Below are 18,093 nucleotides of genomic sequence, written 5' to 3' on the forward strand. Positions count from 1 at the left end.
GTACGGGGACTTGAAACATCTTGTGGGCAGGTCCAGCGAGCAAGCAGAGAAGAGCAGAGGAACCACGCAATGCATCCGCCGCCGCAATTCCGAGACAAGACTCCCATCCCACCCCCCGCCCGACCAAATGCAAACCCGCCCTCCCGTGCGGCGCCGTACGCCTCAGCAGTAACCACAGCACATAGCCCTCCACCCCCTAGCCATACCGTCTCCTGCCCCGGAACCCCGCCTGCCCCGTCCTCGGGCCGTCATGGTCCCCCGCACACCGCTTCCGCCCTCCGCTCTCCTCGCCGCAGCCGTCGTCGCGCGCGGCCGCCAGCCCCAGCGCCTCGTCGAGCCGGCGCCTCTTGCCTCGGCGGGCGTCGGCGGTGAAACGGGGCTCGAGCGCGCGCGTTGCGCGGGCCGCGGGGGCCCGTCGCAGATCGCGCGTCGGCTCCGCGCTTGCCGCCTCTCTCCTCCTTCTTCTTCTTCTTCGTGGTCTTGCAGGCCTTCTCGCCGGCGCCGCGCCGGCCTGCCTCCGGAGCGCGTCCAGCACCCGCGACACGCGGTGCTCGCACAGCACGTAGTCAGTTAGGTCGAGGCCGCACGCGACGGCGGCGGCGACGCGCGCCACTGCGTGCGCGCGCAGCGCCGGGCTGACGGCGGCCCGCGGCGAGAGTGCGGGGTGGCCGCCGCCGCCGCAGCAGCAGCAGCAGCAGCACGACGCGTCCGCGCGCAGCTCCAGGACCCGGTGCAGGCGCCGCAGCTCCCGCAGCTCCCAGCGCGCCGCGTCGAGCACCACGAGCGCCTCGTCGAGCGGCATGCGCGCCAGGGCCTCGTGCGGGGCGCACGCGCGCGCGTACTTCTCGCGGACCAGGCCGAGCGCCTCGGCGCGGCGTATGGTCGACTCGGCCGAGGGGGAGACGTCTCGGGGACACATGTCGTGAGGAGGGTTGGTGGAGGGAAGGGCAGGATTAGCTGTCGAGAGGGTTGGTCTGGAGAGTTTAAGGGGAGGAAGTAGTGGGGAGGGGGGTCGGGAGCGGCGGTGCTATTGTTCTCAGCGACCCACAGAGCATATTGGGAGGGTTGAGAGGTGGAGCTATGGGGGGTTTTATCAAGTCAATGTAGTTCTGTGGACTGTGTCCTGGTTCCTTTCGTGCGTTCTCGTCAAGATGGAGGGTTTCAAAGATAGATCTGAACCGGGACACCTCGAAAGCATGCAGTTTTGTATATGGCATAGGACGTTGGGATGGCCATAAGGAGCAGAGGAAAAAAAGGAGCTGGGGGTATCATTGTCGATAGTATCAAAAGAGCTTGCTCAGGACTTGTCTAGCTGCACTGGACATCCTATCCGAGACCTTCTTCCCTGCTGAAGACTGCTTGAACGTCCGCACGCTCTGAGACCCCTCTGCGTGTCTTGCCACAGAAGGGCCATCGTTGTCGGTGTTCGCCTCGACCCTCTTCCTCTTTGCGGCGGCCTTGGCCTGCATCCCGTCCAGCATCTTGGCCTTCTCGAGGTTCCGAACGAACTCCTTGTTCTCCTTGGTTGACTTGCTGATCTCGGCCCTCATCCTGCTTTCTCGCTCGGCCATTTCCGAGTTGATCTGCTCCATGAGGTTGCGCCACTTGAAGCCTCGCAGGTAGAGGAGGCACCAGATGTCGTCGTGGTAGTAGGTGTTCTTCTTCCCTCCTATGGTGCGGGCGTTCAGCAGGTCGACCGCCTCCTTGGCGTTCTTCTTGTTGACGAACTCGACCCAGCCGTCGGTGTAGGTGCGCTTCTTGTTGCCGCCGTTGCGGACGCGCCGCGAGCGTCCCTGGGGGTCTTCGGGAGTCAGGAAGATCCTGTTGATCTTGCCGTACGGCTCGAGCAGCGACCGCAGCTTGCGCGGCTTCATGAAGGGCGGTATGCGCGACAGATAGACCAGGCCGGATTTTTTGATCGCCGCCTCCGTCACCACCAGATTCTTCTTGATAAGCGGACGCGACACATCCGGCAATTCTGGCAGCGGACCTTTGCCCGTTGTGTCTTTTTCTACCCTCCTATGGGGATCGCCGATAGGTTGCTTATCCTTTCCATCTTCGTTCGCGTCTTCCTCGTCTACAGCGTTGTTATCTGAACCAGCTTCGTCGTCGAATTTGCCATCCTCGCTTCGCTCGTCGTCGTCTCTGTCCTCGTCGCTGGAGACGCCATCGTCTAATTTACGTCGCTTTGCGGATCGGTCGCCTTTTTGCACCTGGTCGGCCTCGGAATCGTAGCCTTGGCTACCGTCGTCTTCGCTCTCATCCACGTCGAGGAAGGCGTTTCTTTTCTGCGGACCCATCTTCCTCTTTTCACTCTCTTGCTTAGGGTAACGGTGGTTAAGCGTACAGACAAACGGGGGAAGCGACGATAAATACACCCCGGGTTGGACTGGATTGTGATGGCAGCTGTTGGATTGCTGGTTCTTGTCGATATCCCAGATATTGAAATGGAGAGGAGAAAAGATTAGATTGGGAGGGCGGGAAAGACTCCGATAAGAGAGATCCGTCTTGATAATACAATATCCCCGAAATATGCGATGTCAGGGGGGTGCATCAGGAACTCTAGCTGTTCGTAAGCTAAGTACCTAAGTACCCAATCCCCCTCCCCCACCATCCTTATCTCGAAATTCTGGATCGGTGACGTCTCGTCCCCCTCTGCTCTTTGAGGAACATCCAACACGCTGCTGATCAGATCCAACCTGATCTGCCCGTCAGTTGCGAAGCTTTCAAGTCGAATCCTCCCTTCCCAACCCTAGGCTCTCCCCTTCCTCAGCTATAGGTATATGCCTCCCCTGTATTGATTACCTGCCTACCTGCCTACCTTTGTGTGATAGTGAGAGATCGGAATCATGTCGGTGGAGGTCCTGACCACCATCTCGCCCACGACCAACGAGCCTATATTGACACGCAATGGAGTCTCGGCTGCCGAGTTAGAAGAGATACCCAGGGTCGCCGTTGAGAGCTTCCTGAACTGGCGGCAGACCTCCTTGACTGATCGCCAGATCATCGTCAGGAAAGCACTAAAACTGTTGGAGAAGAAGAAGGATGAGCTCGCCGAGGAGCTGACCGTCCAGATGGGACGGCCGATCGCTTACACTGGTGGTGAAAGTACACATCACGACACGACAACCCCTTACTAGGAACTCCGATCTACTGAACTAACGCCGTTGCCAGTCTTGACCGCTATTAAACGCGCCGACTTCCTCGTGAAAGTCAGCGAGGATGCCCTGAAAGACACAGACGGGGAGCCGGAGAAAGGATTCAGGCGCTTCATCCGGAAGGTTCCCGTCGGTCCCGTTCTCATCATTTTCGCTTGGAACGTGAGACAATTCGATGCCACCTCGCCCCGAACCCAGCTGACCTCGTGGTCTTCAGTACCCTTACTTAATCCTGGTCAACTCGCTGATCCCGGCGTTGCTCGCGGGCAATTCCGTCATCCTGAAGCCTTCTCCTCAGACTCCCACCATAGTCGAACAGGTTGCCAAGATCTTCGCGGAGGCCGGGCTGCCTGCCGGCGTCCTGCAGTACTTCCACTGCGGCTCGCACGTGCTGATGGAGTCTATGGTGCGAAACCCCAAGATCGCCCTGATCTGCTTTACTGGTTCTGTCGCCGGAGGGTTAGCCGTCCAAAAGGCAGCCTCGGACAGAATTGTCCACGTTGGTCTTGAGCTCGGCGGCAAGGATCCTGCCTACGTGAGGGGAGACGTGGACCTCGATTGGGCCGCGGCCGAGATAGTCGACGGGTCCATTTTCAACTCGGGGCAGAGTTGCTGCGCCATCGAGCGGGTCTACGTCGACGAGAAGATCTACAGCCCCTTCGTCGAGGCCGTCCAGGAGGTCCTGAAGGGCTACAAGGTCGGAGACCCTCTGTCTAAAGAGACCCAGATCGGGCCGGTCATCTCCCCGCGGTCCAAGGAGACCGTCGAATCCCATATCCGGGATGCGTTGGCGAAAGGCGCAAAGGACCTGACACCGGAGAACCCGACATTCTCGAGCTTACCGTCAAAGGGCAACTTTGTTAAACCTACCCTCCTCGTCGACGTCGACCACAGCATGGCGGTCATGACGGAAGAGACGTTCGGGCCGGTCATCTCGGTCATGAAGGTCGGGAGCGACGAAGAGGCCGTCGCGCTGATGAACGACAGCGAGTTTGGCTTGACGGCTAGCATATGGACGAAGGACGTAGAAAAAGGTTACGAGTTGGCGGAGAGCGTCGAAGCGGGGACGGTCTTCGTCAACCGCGCGGATTACCCCAGCCCGGTAAGTTCTTTCTTCCGTGTTGCATCTTCGCTCTGTAGCTCGGGATGCCCCTGCTAATGGCCACCTTCTCCCTTCGTCTCGCATCAGGATCTCGCCTGGACGGGCTGGAAGAATTCGGGCAAGGGCGTGACGCTGAGCAGGTTTGGCTACGACCAATTCGTGAAGCTGAAGAGCTACCATCTGAAGGACTATCCGAAATGAATTGACGAGAACCACGAGAAGCGCGAGAACCGCACGCCCAGGGCTTAGCGGCTACCTAGCAAGTTAGCCACTCCGTAGGCCGCCTTGGATGCCGGACTGCGGGTTTGGCATGTAAGTGGGAATAGTCGACGACTACTACTGCCACTAGCCCTACTACGACTACTATTGCCACTGCCGACTCACTTAGCATGTGTAGCCGGGGTGGGAGGGGGCTGTGTTGCGCGCGCGTGCTCGTGTGTGTGCGTGTGCAGACTTGCGTGTGTGTATACGTGCGTACGTGGGCGGATGATTAGCATGCCTACATACCTACTTATAGTACGGCCTGGAATGGGCGGACGGTTTATTTCCATTTCTTCTCTCCCGATGGAGGCCCCTGGCCTGGGTGCCGGACGGGACATAACTGGATGAGGGGGAGGCACCCGAGGGAAGGATTCAGGGCAGCTTATTCCCGATTTGGCACACGTGTTCCTGTTTCATGCACCATGCGAAGGGCGACGAGTTACGACGACGGCACCGCTTACTGAGGCAGATGCGTGCGTGTGTCTCGGCATGGCTGTTTCGAAACATGGACGCCCGGGCCAATCGCTTCAGAGGGAGGCCGAGGGCGATGGAGACGGACCCCGAAAGCCTGGAGTCGCATCGCATCGTCTCGCGCTCTCTCGTTCCCTCCGCTCGAAACCCCCCTGTCATGCTCACCAGGCCCAGAGACAGGCACCAGAGCGCGACCATTGCCAGCATTCCGCAACTTGCATCACTTTAAATTGGCATGGCCGTGTTCTTACCAATTCCCCAGGCTATTATTATTGCCGTCGGGTGGTTCCCTCATTTCTAAATATTGCTCTTATCCTTGTTAGCATGCGTAGTATAGGTGTAGAGCTTGTCTCTTTCTCTTGGTGTCTATGCGCCTCTCAGAACCGACGGCGGGTCCTGTTTTCTTCGGTGATGCTTCTGGCATTCCGACCCTGTCTCTGCTCCTTCGCCTCAATAGCCGGTCTGCCTTGGTATCTTGACTTTTCCCCTCCCCGTCTTGGTTTTGTGTCTCGTCATCCTCTCTTATTTTTTTCCGTGCCGTTATACCGTCACTCTTTTTTTTGCCCTTCGCGTCACTCTCTTCTCGGCCCACCGACAACTCACTCCATTGTTTCCTTGTCCCAGGCGTAATTCGCATCGCACGTTCCTTTGTCCTAGTCTTTCTCTTTTCCGTCCTTCTTCGCTGTGTATCTCTTGTCGTCGATCTGTTCTAGTCCACTCGGTTTAATATTGCCTGCATTGTCTCCTCTATATCCCTCGGCTTGTATGTCCCAACCAAGGTTACATCACTGCTCGTAATAGTAGACGACTCGTATCCTATTCGCTTTGTCCTTCACCTTCTCCCTCCTCTCGTGACATACCGTCGGACGAGCGAGCCAGAGACTCTCAGCCTGTCAGCCGCCCGTGGCTAGCATAGCGTTCCCTCTCCCCCCTTTCTTCCAACGCCTGTTGGACTAGTCCTGTCACCTCGCATTAGTTAGGCTGTTGTATCTTGCTTCATGCGCCTTCAGCTCCCATCCCACCCTCTTCCCCCGCTCTGGTCGATCTGTCAGACCTCCTTACTCTCTTGGTTGCTTCCCCTGGCCCGCCAACCAGCCAGTACACGCTGCCGATACTTCTGCTGCTGTGGCTACAGTGCTTCCGCCGCCCTTTTCAGCTTCGTCTGTCACCCCTGCTAGAAGAGAAGGGTGCCTCAACCCGGACTGGCTCGTCATCCTCGTCATCGCCACACACCGTCAGTCGTCAAACGTCCACCTGCCCATCCTTCTAGCGCTGCTCCTTTTCTCACGTACTCAACTCCTCCTCTTCCTCTGCATCCTCCCCCTCTGCCGCGGCTGTCCCAGTGTTTGGGTTGATCGACTCAGCCGACGAGTTGTTGGTCAATCAAGCGTCAGCCGCCTCCGTGTAGAAGCCGTATCTAAGCCGCTGCTTGCTGTTGATGCTGATGCTGGTGCTGCGCATTCGCATGAATGAATGAATAATCGGCAGAATTGAGGGAGAACAAGGCCGGGTCATCTTCCCGCCATTCCTACCCCAACCGCGACTGTTCAAATTCCCCAGGCTCAGGCCCTGAAATATACCCAGGCCTCAATTGTCAACCGTCAAATTCCGCCCTCGCGGCCGCACAGTACACACACAAACCAACCTAGCAATCACTTGAGGCATCGTTGCCCGGCAGACTGGCAGGCTGTACAGAAATTCATTTTTAAGCCGTTGAACTCGGGTTGCATCGACTGTCAGCCTTTGTACTCTCGGACCTGCCTAAAGGGACATTTTTCGAGATCCCTTTGTCTACGTCAGGGACTTTTCCCTTCACCTGCACTTTTTTTTTTATCCACGGCAACTGTCACGATTTTTTTCGTCCACGACAAAACCAGGTGGACGGCAACTGAACTACTCGTCTGTCTGCTACTCCCTATCACGAATTTCCGACCTAGATCGACCTCTCTAGCACCATCATCCCTATAGTTTCTCGTCTGCTCGTTACCCTGTCCTCCTCTCGTTGCCCTCACCGACCAAGAGAACACGATGAGCTGCACTGGTGGCATCCGTGCCTTCGTGGCAAAATTGCAGAGCATCATCGGCTGCAAGTCCAAGAGGGACACCTCTGATAGGCCCGCTCTTCAGATCGTGCGTATTCTCCGCTCTCCCTCCATCTCTGCCTCTGCCTGCCCTCTCTCCGGTTCCGCACGAGGGGTCGGAAGGGCTATTACTTCCCGAATCACCTCGTGTTTTCTGGCAGAAAACCTCACTTTTAATCTGTATATATCTCCTCCGGTAGCATCAGGGCTAACTATGCAAACCGCAGTCGGCACCCTTCAACTTCAAGCACGAGACTCTCTCCCTCCCCGGTGTCTCTGAGGACGAGTAAGTGAACCTCTCTTCTTGTGTATCTTCCTCCCTATCCTATTTCTTTTTTCCGCCTCGGTAATGCCCTTATTTCTCTCTCGATCGTGGTCTTATTATCGTGCGCAACGGATGGGCGGTGCTGCTCCTATGTGGCACTACATAATGCAGCCGCATAGAAGAAACGGGTCAGAAAAAGAGGAAGAAGAGCAAAAAATAGCAATTCCGAGAACAGATCTGCTGACCACGTGTCTGATCCTTCTTTTTTCACTTTGACAGGATCGCAATCCTAAAGGAGCAGGCGGCAGCAGCACGCGTCAACTACGTCGAAGGGCTGTCCATCAGCCAGCCTCGCAGGGCGCCGGCTCCGCCGACCCTCGCTTCCGCACCGATCTCAACCACTGAGAAGTTCTTCTAAGGCGTCTCCGGACGGTTCCGGATCCCTCCCGGTCTTCCATTCTATTTTTATCCTCTACCCATGTCCTCCTGCTCGGATCAGCCCTGACCGCGTCCGTAATGTGTCTCGCGACGGCTGGCCGGCAAGCCAGATAGACGAGCAGACAAGGGGATGAGAGGAGAAAAAGATGCAGAAGAGGGGAAACAGGACGGATCCAACTATCGCCGCTACGACGACAACGCCTTTGCACTAGACATACGTCGCCGCCGCCGCCGCCTTGCGTCAACTTCCACTCCTGCCGCTGCGAAATAACATCTTTTGCCGGCGCATACTTGACTTGTGTTCCGGGCCCCCTTGGTACACAGATGCGGAGGACGACGGGGGGCAACGACGGAATGGAGGAGAGCGAAACGGCACGACGACGGCTTGGACGCAGTTTCCACCCCCCATCCGCGTCGACAACCTCCTCGGACGATACCCACGGGCCTTTCGTCTAATATTTTCCTTATTTCCTTTTTTTTCCGGATTCGAAATGATACCCCCAGATAGTCCCAGCCGAAAAGAGAAGGGGAAACAAAGCATGGAGAGGAAGGATGGGAAGACGACAAGAGAGAGAGAGATGCTCGGAGGCTGGGAGAACAGGAAGGAGACGGGACGCGAGGAGGAGCACCACGACTACCACGGCGTGGAAGAATGTTCGTAGGCTTGGTTCGGAGGCTATAGGTACACGGATACTGCTTTTTTTTTCACGCCGAGTCAGTGCTGCCTTTTTTTTCGTCTTCTTGCTAAGCTCTTATACCTATTATTTTTCGCATTTCCGCTCCTTTTTCGTCTGCTACTCCGCTCCGTCGCCCCCTCTCCCCACCACGGGCCCTCCCCTTTTCGTCTCGCGACACTCCTGGCCTCGCCCGAACGCCCACGCGTCAACGAAACGAGCGGAGCGGGCCCGAGAGCGGCCGGTCGGCAGAGCAAGGTCGTAGGGAGTGCGCGGATCACGGAGTCGGGACGGAAAGAGTAGAGGAAGGGCAGAGATGGAAGAGTAGGAATAGGAGTAGGGGTGGTCGAAGCGTGTGGTGCCTCGCGCGATTGAGAGGTCATATGTGCTCTCTTTTTTTTGCCTTTTTTTCTTCGTCCATTTTCTCGCTTTTCCCCGCTTTTTAGAATCATCGCTTTTCTTCTTGTCTTTCGTTATAGACCGTTTTTTTCTCTCTCTCTCTTCTCCTTCCCTTTTTTCCTTCATTTTTTTTTTCGCTTTTTTCGTTTTTCTTTCCTTTGCTCTATATTCAAGGCGTCCGGTGATCGCCACGGGGGGGTGGGGGGGTCGCGGGGTTCCTGGGGCCGCGGACCAGGAACGGGCGGCTCGGAGGCGGCGTGGGTTTTTATCGGCTTTGGGGTACGAATGAAACGACACACACACACACACACACACAGACGGGGTAGACTGAGAGAGAGGCTGGCGGCGCGAGGAGCAGGTCGCTGTACATGCGCCGGGCGGACGGGCGGGACTCTGCTGCGTACACGTAGATGGGAGACGGGGACGGACGGACGGCGTTTGGTCGCGATCGGGGGGCGAGCGGGAAAGGCGGGAGAGAATAGGGGGAGGGGGAGCAGGACCCCGGCGGTCCACGGGCAGGGGTGGGCGTTTTCGGTAGCGAGCACGCTCGCTACCGGTGGCCCGGCCTCCCTACCTCCCCCCTACTTGACTTGCCTGGCTCGCTTCTCTTACGTACATACATACATGCGTGCATGCATGCGTGCGTGCTTAGACCGGGTCCCCCAAAGGAATACGATATCGATATACGTAGGTCTATATATTATGACTCTTGGATTGGCCCACCGAATGCATGACGGACGCGAGACTGGCGGAGCGCGACGGCTAGAAGTAGACGCGTTGAGGCGCAAGTAACTGGGGAGCCTGCCCCCTCCCCGCCAGGCACACAATTCCGTAGCGAAAGGGGGGGAGAGACGGAAAGGCGAGAGGCACGATAAGGAAATCTGTCTAGTCTACGCGTTTCCTCCTCCCTCGGTCTACCGTCTACACATGCGTGCATATCATCCTCGGTTATCTAACTCGCCCCCTCTCCCCCTTCCCTCCCTCACTAGACCCAGCCCTCGTACGCGGCCGGGTCCTCGCGCCGCGCGCCCTCGGTCTCGCCCCGCACCTCGAGCAGGCGGACGCGGGCGTCGTGCTCGGCGCCCCAGGCGGCGAGGAAGTTGCGCAGGCGGGCCTCGACCGCGCCGTCGTCGCGCACGAGGAGCGCCAGGGCGTCGAAGCCGCCGGCGCCGGGGACGACGCCGCCGAGCACGCCGGGGACGCCGGCGGCGAGCGCGTCGAGCAGCGCGGTCTGGCTGGGCGGCTCGATGGGCACGCCGCTGGCGGCGCCCATGGCGCGCACGAGGCCGCGGGCGCGGGCCAGCGCCGCCGCGACGGCCGCGTCCCCCGCTGCGCCGCCCAGCGCCGCCGCGAGCTCCTCGTTGCGCGCCTGCAGCTCGTCCCACAGCGCGCGCGACGCCGCCGGGTCGGCCGCGCGCCACGCGAGCACCTGCTTGACCATGCCGACGGTCTGGCTGCCGCAGTCGACGTCGCACATGCGGAGGGCGACGCCGGGGGGGAGGCGCACGGGGCCGCGGCCGGCGGCGGCGTCGTCCCCGCGGTCGACCTCGGCGTCCCAGGCGTCGGACCGGACGAGCGCGGCGAGCGCGGCGGCGAAGCCCGGGCGGCCGGGCTCGGGCACGCCGGCGAGCACGGCCGGCGAGAAGCGGCGGTACCGGCAGCTGCCGTAGACGGCGGCGGCGACGTCGAAGCCGGAGCCGACCTTGCCCTGGGCGGCGCAGTGCGCGGCCTGCGCGAGGTTGTGCAGCGCGCGGCGCCCCGCGGCCGCGCCGAGGTCGAAGGTGCCCGGCGGCAGATAGTGCGCCAGCAGGGCGGCGGCGAGCGCGGTGACGAGCGCGGCCGACGAGCCGAGGCCCGTCTTGTGCGCGTCGCGGAGCCGCGTCGGGAACTTGGCGAAGCGGCCCGCGGCGGGGGCGGCGTCGTGCGGCTGCGAGTAGTAGTCGTTGTCGGCGAGGATGGTGAGCCGCACGGGCGCGAGGGTGCGCGACGCGGCGTGCGGCGTCGTGGCGGTGATGTACGTCAGGGCGTAGGCCAGCGTCGTCTCGACGAAGGGGTTCGGGCTAATGTCGGAGCCGCTGTTGTTGTGCCTGGGGTTAACGAGGTGCTGCGATCACTGCGGCGGGGGGCGGAGGGGTGGGAGGGGTGATGCTGCGAGGGAATGTCTGTGGGTGGGTGGGAAAGTGGCCGGATGAGACGGGGATGGACAGGCAGGGAGGGCTAGAGGGTCTTAAAACGAGGTAACAGCTACAAGAGGATGTAGAGAGCGATTACACTAGGTCGCCGTAACTCGTCGTCGCTTAAAAGGGGAAACGGAGACTTGCAAACGACGGGATGCAGGCATTTGCCAAGAGAGGGCGAGGGGAGCAGAGCAGCTCGGCTTACACTTGCAACTGGGTGAGGTGAATGCCGCCATCGTCGGGGGCGAGGCGGTAGCCGTACCGCCACTGGGCGTCGAGGAACTGGGGGCTGTCGACGACGATCTCGGTCAGCTGGACGCCCTGGCTGGTCTCGATCTCCTGGGCGACGACGTTGATGCGGGCGCTCAGGCCGAAGACGAGCCCGGTGTATTGGCGGTCGAGCACGAGGTAGCCGCCGGCGAGGAGGACCTTGCCCGGCGCGGAGACGGCGGTGGACGGTCTCGGCATTGGGAATCACCGCGATGCGCCCAGGCCGCTGGACGCTTCTCCCGGGTAGATATTGGAGGCGTCAAGCGTGTCAATATGGTTATATAGATATATATATATATATCGGGAGAGAATATATGCGCAGAGGTATATATGTAAATATAATGGGTAAGGAGGGAATTGATGTGGGCGAGTTGCCGCCAAGGCAGGGCAGGGAAAAAGGTGTGGTGCCCAAGGCGGGAGCAGAGAAAGGAAAAGCCGACGATCGACAGGGGGACGGGTGTTGTCGATATACCTAGTTGCGCTGCCGTCCGCTATCTTCTTGGCGAGACCGTAATGGCTCGGATCGGAGCTGGGCTGGGCGGTATGGAGGAGGGAGGAAGAAGGGATCCCGAGGAGTATCGAAGGAGGGGGAGGCAAGGGAACGCCCGCGATATCGGGTATACAGGTACCTAACCTATAGGTACTAACACGCATAGATTGCGTACCCCAGGTCCCCAGCATAGCAGTACCTTTGCCTGTCTTAGGCGGTTGGACGTACCTAACCCAAGGCCGCAGGCGCTGGAGAAGGGCATAGCATTCGGTTGGGGATCTAGCGAGGGGCATTCCCACCCACCCAATACTACCCAACCTACCACAACGGGGCGTACATAGCGGAGGCTCGTCTTAGCAGAGATGCATCATGCAAGGCGGCATCGTGGCTGACGCCCAAGTACTCTGCCTAGCAGGTATTAGGAGGTAGCGGATCAACAGAGAGGATAGATGCGCGTCACCGAGAGGAGCAGGATGTATTAAAGGAGAGCTTGGTGGCCGGCGTTATGCACCCCTTACTTCTCTTCCCTACTTCGCCATGTCTTGCCTTGGGTGGAACAGCCGGCCCATCGTATAGGGCAGGGAACGGCGAAGGGGGGAATACGATGAGCTACGGATAGCGGTGAGCGAGAATGCGCAGCACCCCGCGAGAGCTAACTGGCTTTCTTGTGCATTACTCCCCCAAGCTAGTCGAATGCGCAATATACCTAACCCGACGGCTCCAGGATCATGTTGTCTATCAGGCGAACCGCCGGGCCTCCGTTGTACCCGACATCCTCGCCCGGTGTCGCTAACTCGACCGGAAGCATCTTAATCGCCGCGCTGACGATGGCGCCCCTGCTAGGGTCCACCTCCTCCACCTCATCCATCGTAAACCGGTCCGCGAACGAGACGTAGTCCACCTCGAACCGGACTCTCTCCTCAGCGGGCAAGCTCACCTGGGTTGCCTGCGTGCTCTCCAACAGCCCATTGGCGGATCCGAGAATCGAGCTCCGATCCGCGCGGCCGTTCAAGTACTGCTGCTTGGCGCTGGCAAGCGCATCGTGTAGCACTTTCGCGACCTTGCGTCGCCGGGTACCGAGATAAACGTTCCGAGAACTCCTAGCCAGACCGTCCGGCTCCCGGACGGTGGGGCAGACGATCACCTTGGTCGGCACCATGAGATCGTCGACCATCCGCTGAATCACCAGGCTCTGCTGGATGTCCTTCTGGCCGAAGAAGACCTTGTCGGGCTGCACAATGTTCAACAGCTTCATGCAGACGGTGGCCACGCCGCGGAAAAAGGTCGGCCGACTCTTGCCCTCGAGACGCTCACTCAGCGGCGTGATGATCACGAAGCTGCCCTTCGAGTCGACCTCCTGGCCCGGAAACCCAAAGGGATACATCTCCTTCGTGGTCGGCGCAAAGACGGCGCTGATCTTCTTGGCCAATTTCTTCTCGAGCGCGGCGAGGATCTCGAGGTCTGAATCCCAGTTCGCCGGATACGAATCCAGGTCCTCGTGGGGGCCGAACTGGGCCGGGTTCACGTACATGCTGACGACGACGTGGTCGCACTCCTTGACGGCAGCGCTAATCAGAGAGAGATGGCCCTCGTGCAGGGCGCCCATCGTAGGCACCAGCCCGATAACTCGGTGACACGTGTACTGGGGGCGGCGCCACCGCTTGACCTCCTCGACGGTGCGAAAGATCTGAGTCGAGCCGGTCGGGACGGCCTCGGGAATCAGCTTGGGCATCGAGACCAGGGTTCGGACGAGGGGCGGGCGGAGAGCACGCGACCCGAGGACGCGCCGCATCGAGAGCGACATGGCGGCAGGGAGGAAGTGCTAAGGGAGCCGAGACGTCAACGAGGATTCGAGTGAGGCAATTATGAAGACATGGTGAGCCATGGCAAGAGGGCGCGCGCAGCGGAACCGGAGCAGAAGAGAGAGGTAAAAAATTGTGATGGTTTCTGCTGCGGACATCTGAGGCCGGGGAACTGGTGGTGAAGAAGAACGAAGACGTTGCGGTAGGGGAAGAAGCCGAGCTACCTAGGTAGCGAACGGAAAGATAAGCATACTAATATTAGTAGATAGGCGGCATACCTTAAGTTACCAACCAGGTTTCCGCATTGGCTGCAGTTCGTCTCTCCCCATTTGGTACGGCCAAGTGAAGAAGGCCGGGATGCACGATTTCTTGGCTCGTCACAAGTTGTTGTGCAGATTGAGACCTCGGCGGTTTCTGTTCTCCTGAAGGCTGCGAGATGCCCTTTGGAGCTTCTCGGCGCGCGGGATAATCGTATACAGCCATCTCGGCGTACTGTGCTGGTTTGCTTGTGGGATACTGAGCAACGTTTCGTCTCGTTACGTACCGGTACCGTTCTTTAGCGTAGTAGGACGGGAGGGGAGATGGCAGGTGGTTTAGGCACCTGACGTACCCAACAACACCTAGGGCGAAGCACCTTAGGTACCTCTTAGAGGGAGCGAAGCTACTTGGGAGGGGGGTTACTTACCCGCAACAACCACCAAGGCAGCAGCGGGCTTATCACGTGAGTCGAAAGGTTAGGGTTGTGTCGGCGCACTTCAGTCCTTTGACCTATCCTGAGCCCGACAAAATTACCTTTACCTTCGACTTACAACAAAGATCTCCAGGAGAGCTGGGAACCTATGCTTGATCATGTCAAGACTATCTCTGATAGTATACAGATCGCAAATGGTATCCTCTCTCTACACTGAGTATTCGACCAGAGCGGATGCTAGCTGCGCTAGATCCAACCCTTTTCGCTACAGACCTTGCTGACTTTTTAGTCAGAAAGGGTATGCCTTTTCGCGAAACACATCATATTTCAGGACAAGTAGTCGCGAAGAGTGAGGAGTTGGGTATTCCAATGGATAAGCTCTCACTTGAACAACTCAAGGCCATTGGTAATCGATTTACAGAGGAGATTATGGATATATTCAACTATGAGAAAAGTGTTGAATCGAGATCAGCTAAAGGTGGTACTAGTCGGTCAAGTATTCTAGAGCAGATTGAAGTCCCGAGGGCTCTGTTAAGTTAGGCATTTGATGCTACAGTCGCTACAATGATGATATTATGAAGCAATTGATGAATTAGAAGTACTCTGCCAGTATTGCACCAGTGTCACGGACCTAAGTCACGTAGAAGTCAAACGCAAGAGAGTGAGATGGCGGACACCAAGCATAGGGAGCGATCGCGTAATGTAGTCACAAGGCTAGGCCTCCTTCCAACGATGAAGCCACTGGCGATCTTGATTCTTGACCTTTAAACTAGAAGCCTCCGCCATCCTTTTTGGAGGTGCTTCCCTGTGCCCTTCCTCTGGTGGCAGAGGGCCAGCCAGGCCCCAGTTCACGGTGGGCGAGGCAAGTTGGAGGGCCAGAGTGGGTAGGTAGCTCAGACAGGTAGGTACCTAAGGTAGGTGGGTACTATGGGTACGCGGTAGGTACAACTATCTACCGGAGGGTAGCAGTAACCTACCTAGCTTAGGTACTACCTAAGGTCGCCTTCACCACCCACCAAGTTCTGTAGGGGCGTTCGATAAATGCAAGTCAAGGGATCACGGCTTGCCATCTCCCAAGAGCCTTCCGTCCTCCTTACCTAGCTTTCCGACGTACCGGTTAAAGCCCGTGAAGAAATATTTAATTGCCCACCGTGTCGACGTGTCTTCTCTGTCTATTCCTCTCCTCTCTCTCTATAAGTCTGGATCATTTCTATCCTGTGCCTGTGACCCTCCGGCTTCATACTTTGATACCCTAGGTGCCCTGGGCGCCTAATCTACCGTGCCTGTCTGTAGGCACCGCTGTAATCCTGCAGACTACCTACCTACCTATCTACGCCCCCAACGGTACGTCTGAGCCGAGACGTCGCCTTTTCGTACCAGAGCCTTGAGCCTCCGAACCCGTCGAAAGTCTTGCGACGCGCCCTGCGACGCGCCCTGCGATGCTCTGAACCCCCCCCCCCCTGGAGGCTGCATCTATCTTCGCGACCACTTTCTGATCGGCCTGCTGAGAGCCCGGAGCCGCAGCAGCTCGCGCCGCATCATGGCAGGCTCGCTGCGCGCAGATCTGCTGCTGGTCCTCCTATGCCTGTGTCTGGCCCTGGCACCGGCCTCGAGCTCTCAACAATACGGCCACAGCCAGATACCCTTAAACGACTTCGCCTACGGAGAAGCCTGCCCCGATTACACCTACTACTCCACCTACCGACATCGCCCCCTCAGCGAGGGCCCTCTTTCTCTCCCCTTCCAGCGGCCCGATCCCCGCTGTCGCACCTTTCACTCCGATGCCATAGAGCAGGTCATACAAGATGTCACCTCGCGCATGAAGGACCTCGACCTTGCGCGCCTCTTCGAGAATGCTTTCCCTGTCAGTCTTCCCCTCCAATGCCCGACTGTTGCCGTTGCACATCCTGCTCTCGCTGCCCCCACCCCATCCCGCTTACGCAACCGTGTACCGTCGAGTGGTGTCGCTAACGGAGACGACGTACGCAGTCTACGACGGACACCACTGTGAAATTTCACACTGCCGGGTCTGAGGGGGAGAAGAAGCCCAAGACAAGTCCGTACGACGAAGGCAAGTGGGAAGGTCCGCACTCATTTATCATCACCGGAGACATCGTCGCCGAGTGGCTCAGGGACTCGACCAACCAGCTTTCCCCCTACCAGCCCTTGGCGAAGAAGGACCCAAAGCTGTATAACCTAATCCTTGGCGCCATAAACACCCAGGCCGAGTACGTGATCGAGTCGCCGTACTGCAACGCTTTTCAGCCCCCGCCCATCAGCGGCCTCCCCGTATCGCACAACGGCCAGGACGACGTCGTCCACCCCGCCTACGAGCCTTCCTTCGTCTTCGAATGCAAGTACGAATTGGACTCCCTCGCGCACTTCCTAGCGCTGTCCAATGATTTCAACGATCACACCGGATCGAGGGAGTTTCTGACGCCGCGCTGGTACCTGGCCCTGAAAACGGTGCTGAACGTGCTCGAACAGCAGTCTCAGCCCACCTTCGACTCGGCCACCGGTCTCTACCGCCGCAACGAGTACACCTTCAACCGCAACACGAATACCGGCACCGAGACGCTCAACCTCAGGGGCGTGGGCAACCCCCTCAACAACGGCACCGGCCTCGTACGGTCCGCGTTCCGGCCGAGCGACGATGCCACCATCCTCGGCTTCTTCATCCCGGCGAACGCCATGATGGCGGTCGAGCTCAAGAGGGCGTCCAAGGTGCTCGCCGACGCCGGCGAGAACGCTCTGGCCCAGACGGTCGAGAAGTGGAGCCGCACGATCGCCGACGGCGTCTGGGAGCACGGCGTCGTGCGCCACAGCGTCTTCGGCGAAGTCTTCGCGTACGAGGTCGACGGGTACGGGTCCTCCATCCTGATGGACGACGCGAACTACCCCTCGCTCCTGGCCTTGCCGCTCATGGGTTTCGTGTCGGCCAACGACGAGACGTACCGGAACACGCGGCGCATGCTGCTCTCTAAGGCGTCGAACCCCTACTACCTCGTCGGGCGAGATTTCAAAGGCATAGGCGGTTTGTTGTCCCTTTTTTTTTGGCGCCTTTTTCTTCGCCCTCCCACTCGTGGTTCGGTTCCAATTGCACGTGCTAGGCTAACAGATGTATTTCCAAAAAAAATAAAGGTCCGCACGTCGGCCTCTCTAACGCGTGGCCCATGAGCCTGCTCATCCAGGCCCAGACGTCTGACGACGATGAGGAGATCATGGAGTGCCTCAAGTTGGTCCTCAAGTCCAGCAAGCTCGGCCTAGTCCACGAGAGCATCAACGTCAACCTGGATCATTCTTACACGAGTAAGCCTGCGGCCCCCCTTGTCCCTCCCCTTCGACTAGTCTCCGAGACCACTTTGCTAACTACCAGGTGCTCAGGAAGTTGGTTCGCATGTGAGTTGATTTTATTTTTATTTTTATCTTTCAAATCCATTTATCCTAGTCCCGTCCCCCACCGCTTATCCACCCCCAAACCCCCGCGACTCCGGTCTGCAGCTAACCATGGCCGCTCCCGCAGGGGCCAACGGCGTCTTCGCGGAAACCATTCTCGACATCGCCAAGCGGAAACCGCACCTAATATTCAAGGACCCCGCGACACCGTACGAGATATGATTTATCTCATCTCCTTACCACCTGAAACACACTAGATAGGCGTGCAAGTAATGGGAGCGTGCGCGATTATTATAGCTACGGAGCCTTGTCGCCGTTCGTTTCGTTCCGAGGACGCGGAGGGGAGGGATCTGCGCGCTTGGAGTCGGAGTCTGCTCTCGCGATACCTACTTTTTACACGTTTATAGCAGCCCTGTCG

At 58.6% G+C, this 18,093-nt stretch overlaps 9 protein-coding genes across 9 annotated transcripts; 6 read left to right on the top strand and 3 right to left on the bottom strand.

The window, feature by feature from the left end:
* Positions 1-732: 732 nt before the first annotated feature.
* GGS23DRAFT_575802 (Pre-rRNA-processing protein ESF2) lies at positions 733-2,444 on the bottom strand. The gene has a single exon (XM_051516813.1). It carries the CDS (start codon positions 2,298-2,300, stop codon positions 1,284-1,286), a length of 1,017 nt encoding a protein of 338 aa, XP_051370301.1. The 5' UTR covers positions 2,301-2,444; the 3' UTR covers positions 733-1,283.
* A 405-nt stretch (positions 2,445-2,849) lies between these two features.
* GGS23DRAFT_611681 (aldehyde dehydrogenase) lies at positions 2,850-4,736 on the top strand (the record flags this gene model as incomplete). Its single annotated transcript, XM_051520432.1, has 4 exons — positions 2,850-3,108; positions 3,175-3,320; positions 3,376-4,260; positions 4,348-4,736. 4 exons carry the CDS (start codon positions 2,850-2,852, stop codon positions 4,459-4,461), a joined length of 1,404 nt encoding a protein of 467 aa, XP_051370302.1. The 3' UTR covers positions 4,462-4,736.
* Positions 4,665-5,806, top strand: GGS23DRAFT_140897 (uncharacterized protein). The gene has a single exon (XM_051511264.1). The coding sequence runs from the start codon at positions 5,011-5,013 to the stop codon at positions 5,620-5,622; it is 612 nt and encodes a 203-aa protein (XP_051370303.1). The 5' UTR covers positions 4,665-5,010; the 3' UTR covers positions 5,623-5,806.
* Positions 5,807-6,595: 789 nt separating this feature from the next.
* On the top strand, positions 6,596-8,012 carry GGS23DRAFT_140899 (uncharacterized protein). The gene is made up of 3 exons (XM_051511265.1): positions 6,596-7,122; positions 7,301-7,359; positions 7,618-8,012. The coding sequence occupies exons 1-3, from the start codon at positions 7,021-7,023 to the stop codon at positions 7,754-7,756; spliced, it is 300 nt and encodes a 99-aa protein (XP_051370304.1). The 5' UTR covers positions 6,596-7,020; the 3' UTR covers positions 7,757-8,012.
* Positions 8,013-9,018: 1,006 nt separating this feature from the next.
* GGS23DRAFT_140893 (uncharacterized protein) lies at positions 9,019-9,714 on the top strand. Its single transcript, XM_051511263.1, has one exon. It carries the CDS (start codon positions 9,135-9,137, stop codon positions 9,639-9,641), a length of 507 nt encoding a protein of 168 aa, XP_051370305.1. The 5' UTR covers positions 9,019-9,134; the 3' UTR covers positions 9,642-9,714.
* On the bottom strand, positions 9,715-11,494 carry GGS23DRAFT_611685 (Phosphomevalonate kinase; the record flags this gene model as incomplete). The annotated part of the gene is made up of 2 exons (XM_051520433.1): positions 9,715-10,924; positions 11,232-11,494. 2 exons carry the CDS (start codon positions 11,492-11,494, stop codon positions 9,835-9,837), a joined length of 1,353 nt encoding a protein of 450 aa, XP_051370306.1. The 3' UTR covers positions 9,715-9,834.
* A 366-nt stretch (positions 11,495-11,860) lies between these two features.
* On the bottom strand, positions 11,861-14,247 carry GGS23DRAFT_575826 (pantoate-beta-alanine ligase). The gene is made up of 2 exons (XM_051516814.1): positions 13,867-14,247; positions 11,861-13,608 (listed from the first exon to the last, which is right to left on the bottom strand). The coding sequence occupies exon 2, from the start codon at positions 13,588-13,590 to the stop codon at positions 12,493-12,495; it is 1,098 nt and encodes a 365-aa protein (XP_051370307.1). The 5' UTR covers positions 13,591-13,608; positions 13,867-14,247; the 3' UTR covers positions 11,861-12,492.
* On the top strand, positions 14,248-14,889 carry GGS23DRAFT_575827 (argininosuccinate lyase C-terminal-domain-containing protein). The gene has a single exon (XM_051516815.1). It carries the CDS (start codon positions 14,514-14,516, stop codon positions 14,817-14,819), a length of 306 nt encoding a protein of 101 aa, XP_051370308.1. The 5' UTR covers positions 14,248-14,513; the 3' UTR covers positions 14,820-14,889.
* Positions 14,890-15,819: 930 nt separating this feature from the next.
* Positions 15,820-17,897, top strand: GGS23DRAFT_598377 (glycoside hydrolase family 125 protein; the record flags this gene model as incomplete). Its single annotated transcript, XM_051518763.1, has 5 exons — positions 15,820-16,143; positions 16,269-17,313; positions 17,421-17,588; positions 17,664-17,678; positions 17,803-17,897. 5 exons carry the CDS (start codon positions 15,820-15,822, stop codon positions 17,895-17,897), a joined length of 1,647 nt encoding a protein of 548 aa, XP_051370309.1.
* Between the last annotated feature and the right edge of the window lie 196 nt (positions 17,898-18,093).

Source organism: Durotheca rogersii (assembly GCF_024521655.1).
Source record: "Durotheca rogersii strain YMJ 92031201 chromosome Unknown GGS23scaffold_17, whole genome shotgun sequence".
NCBI classification, from domain to species: Eukaryota; Fungi; Ascomycota; class Sordariomycetes; order Xylariales; family Xylariaceae; genus Durotheca; species Durotheca rogersii.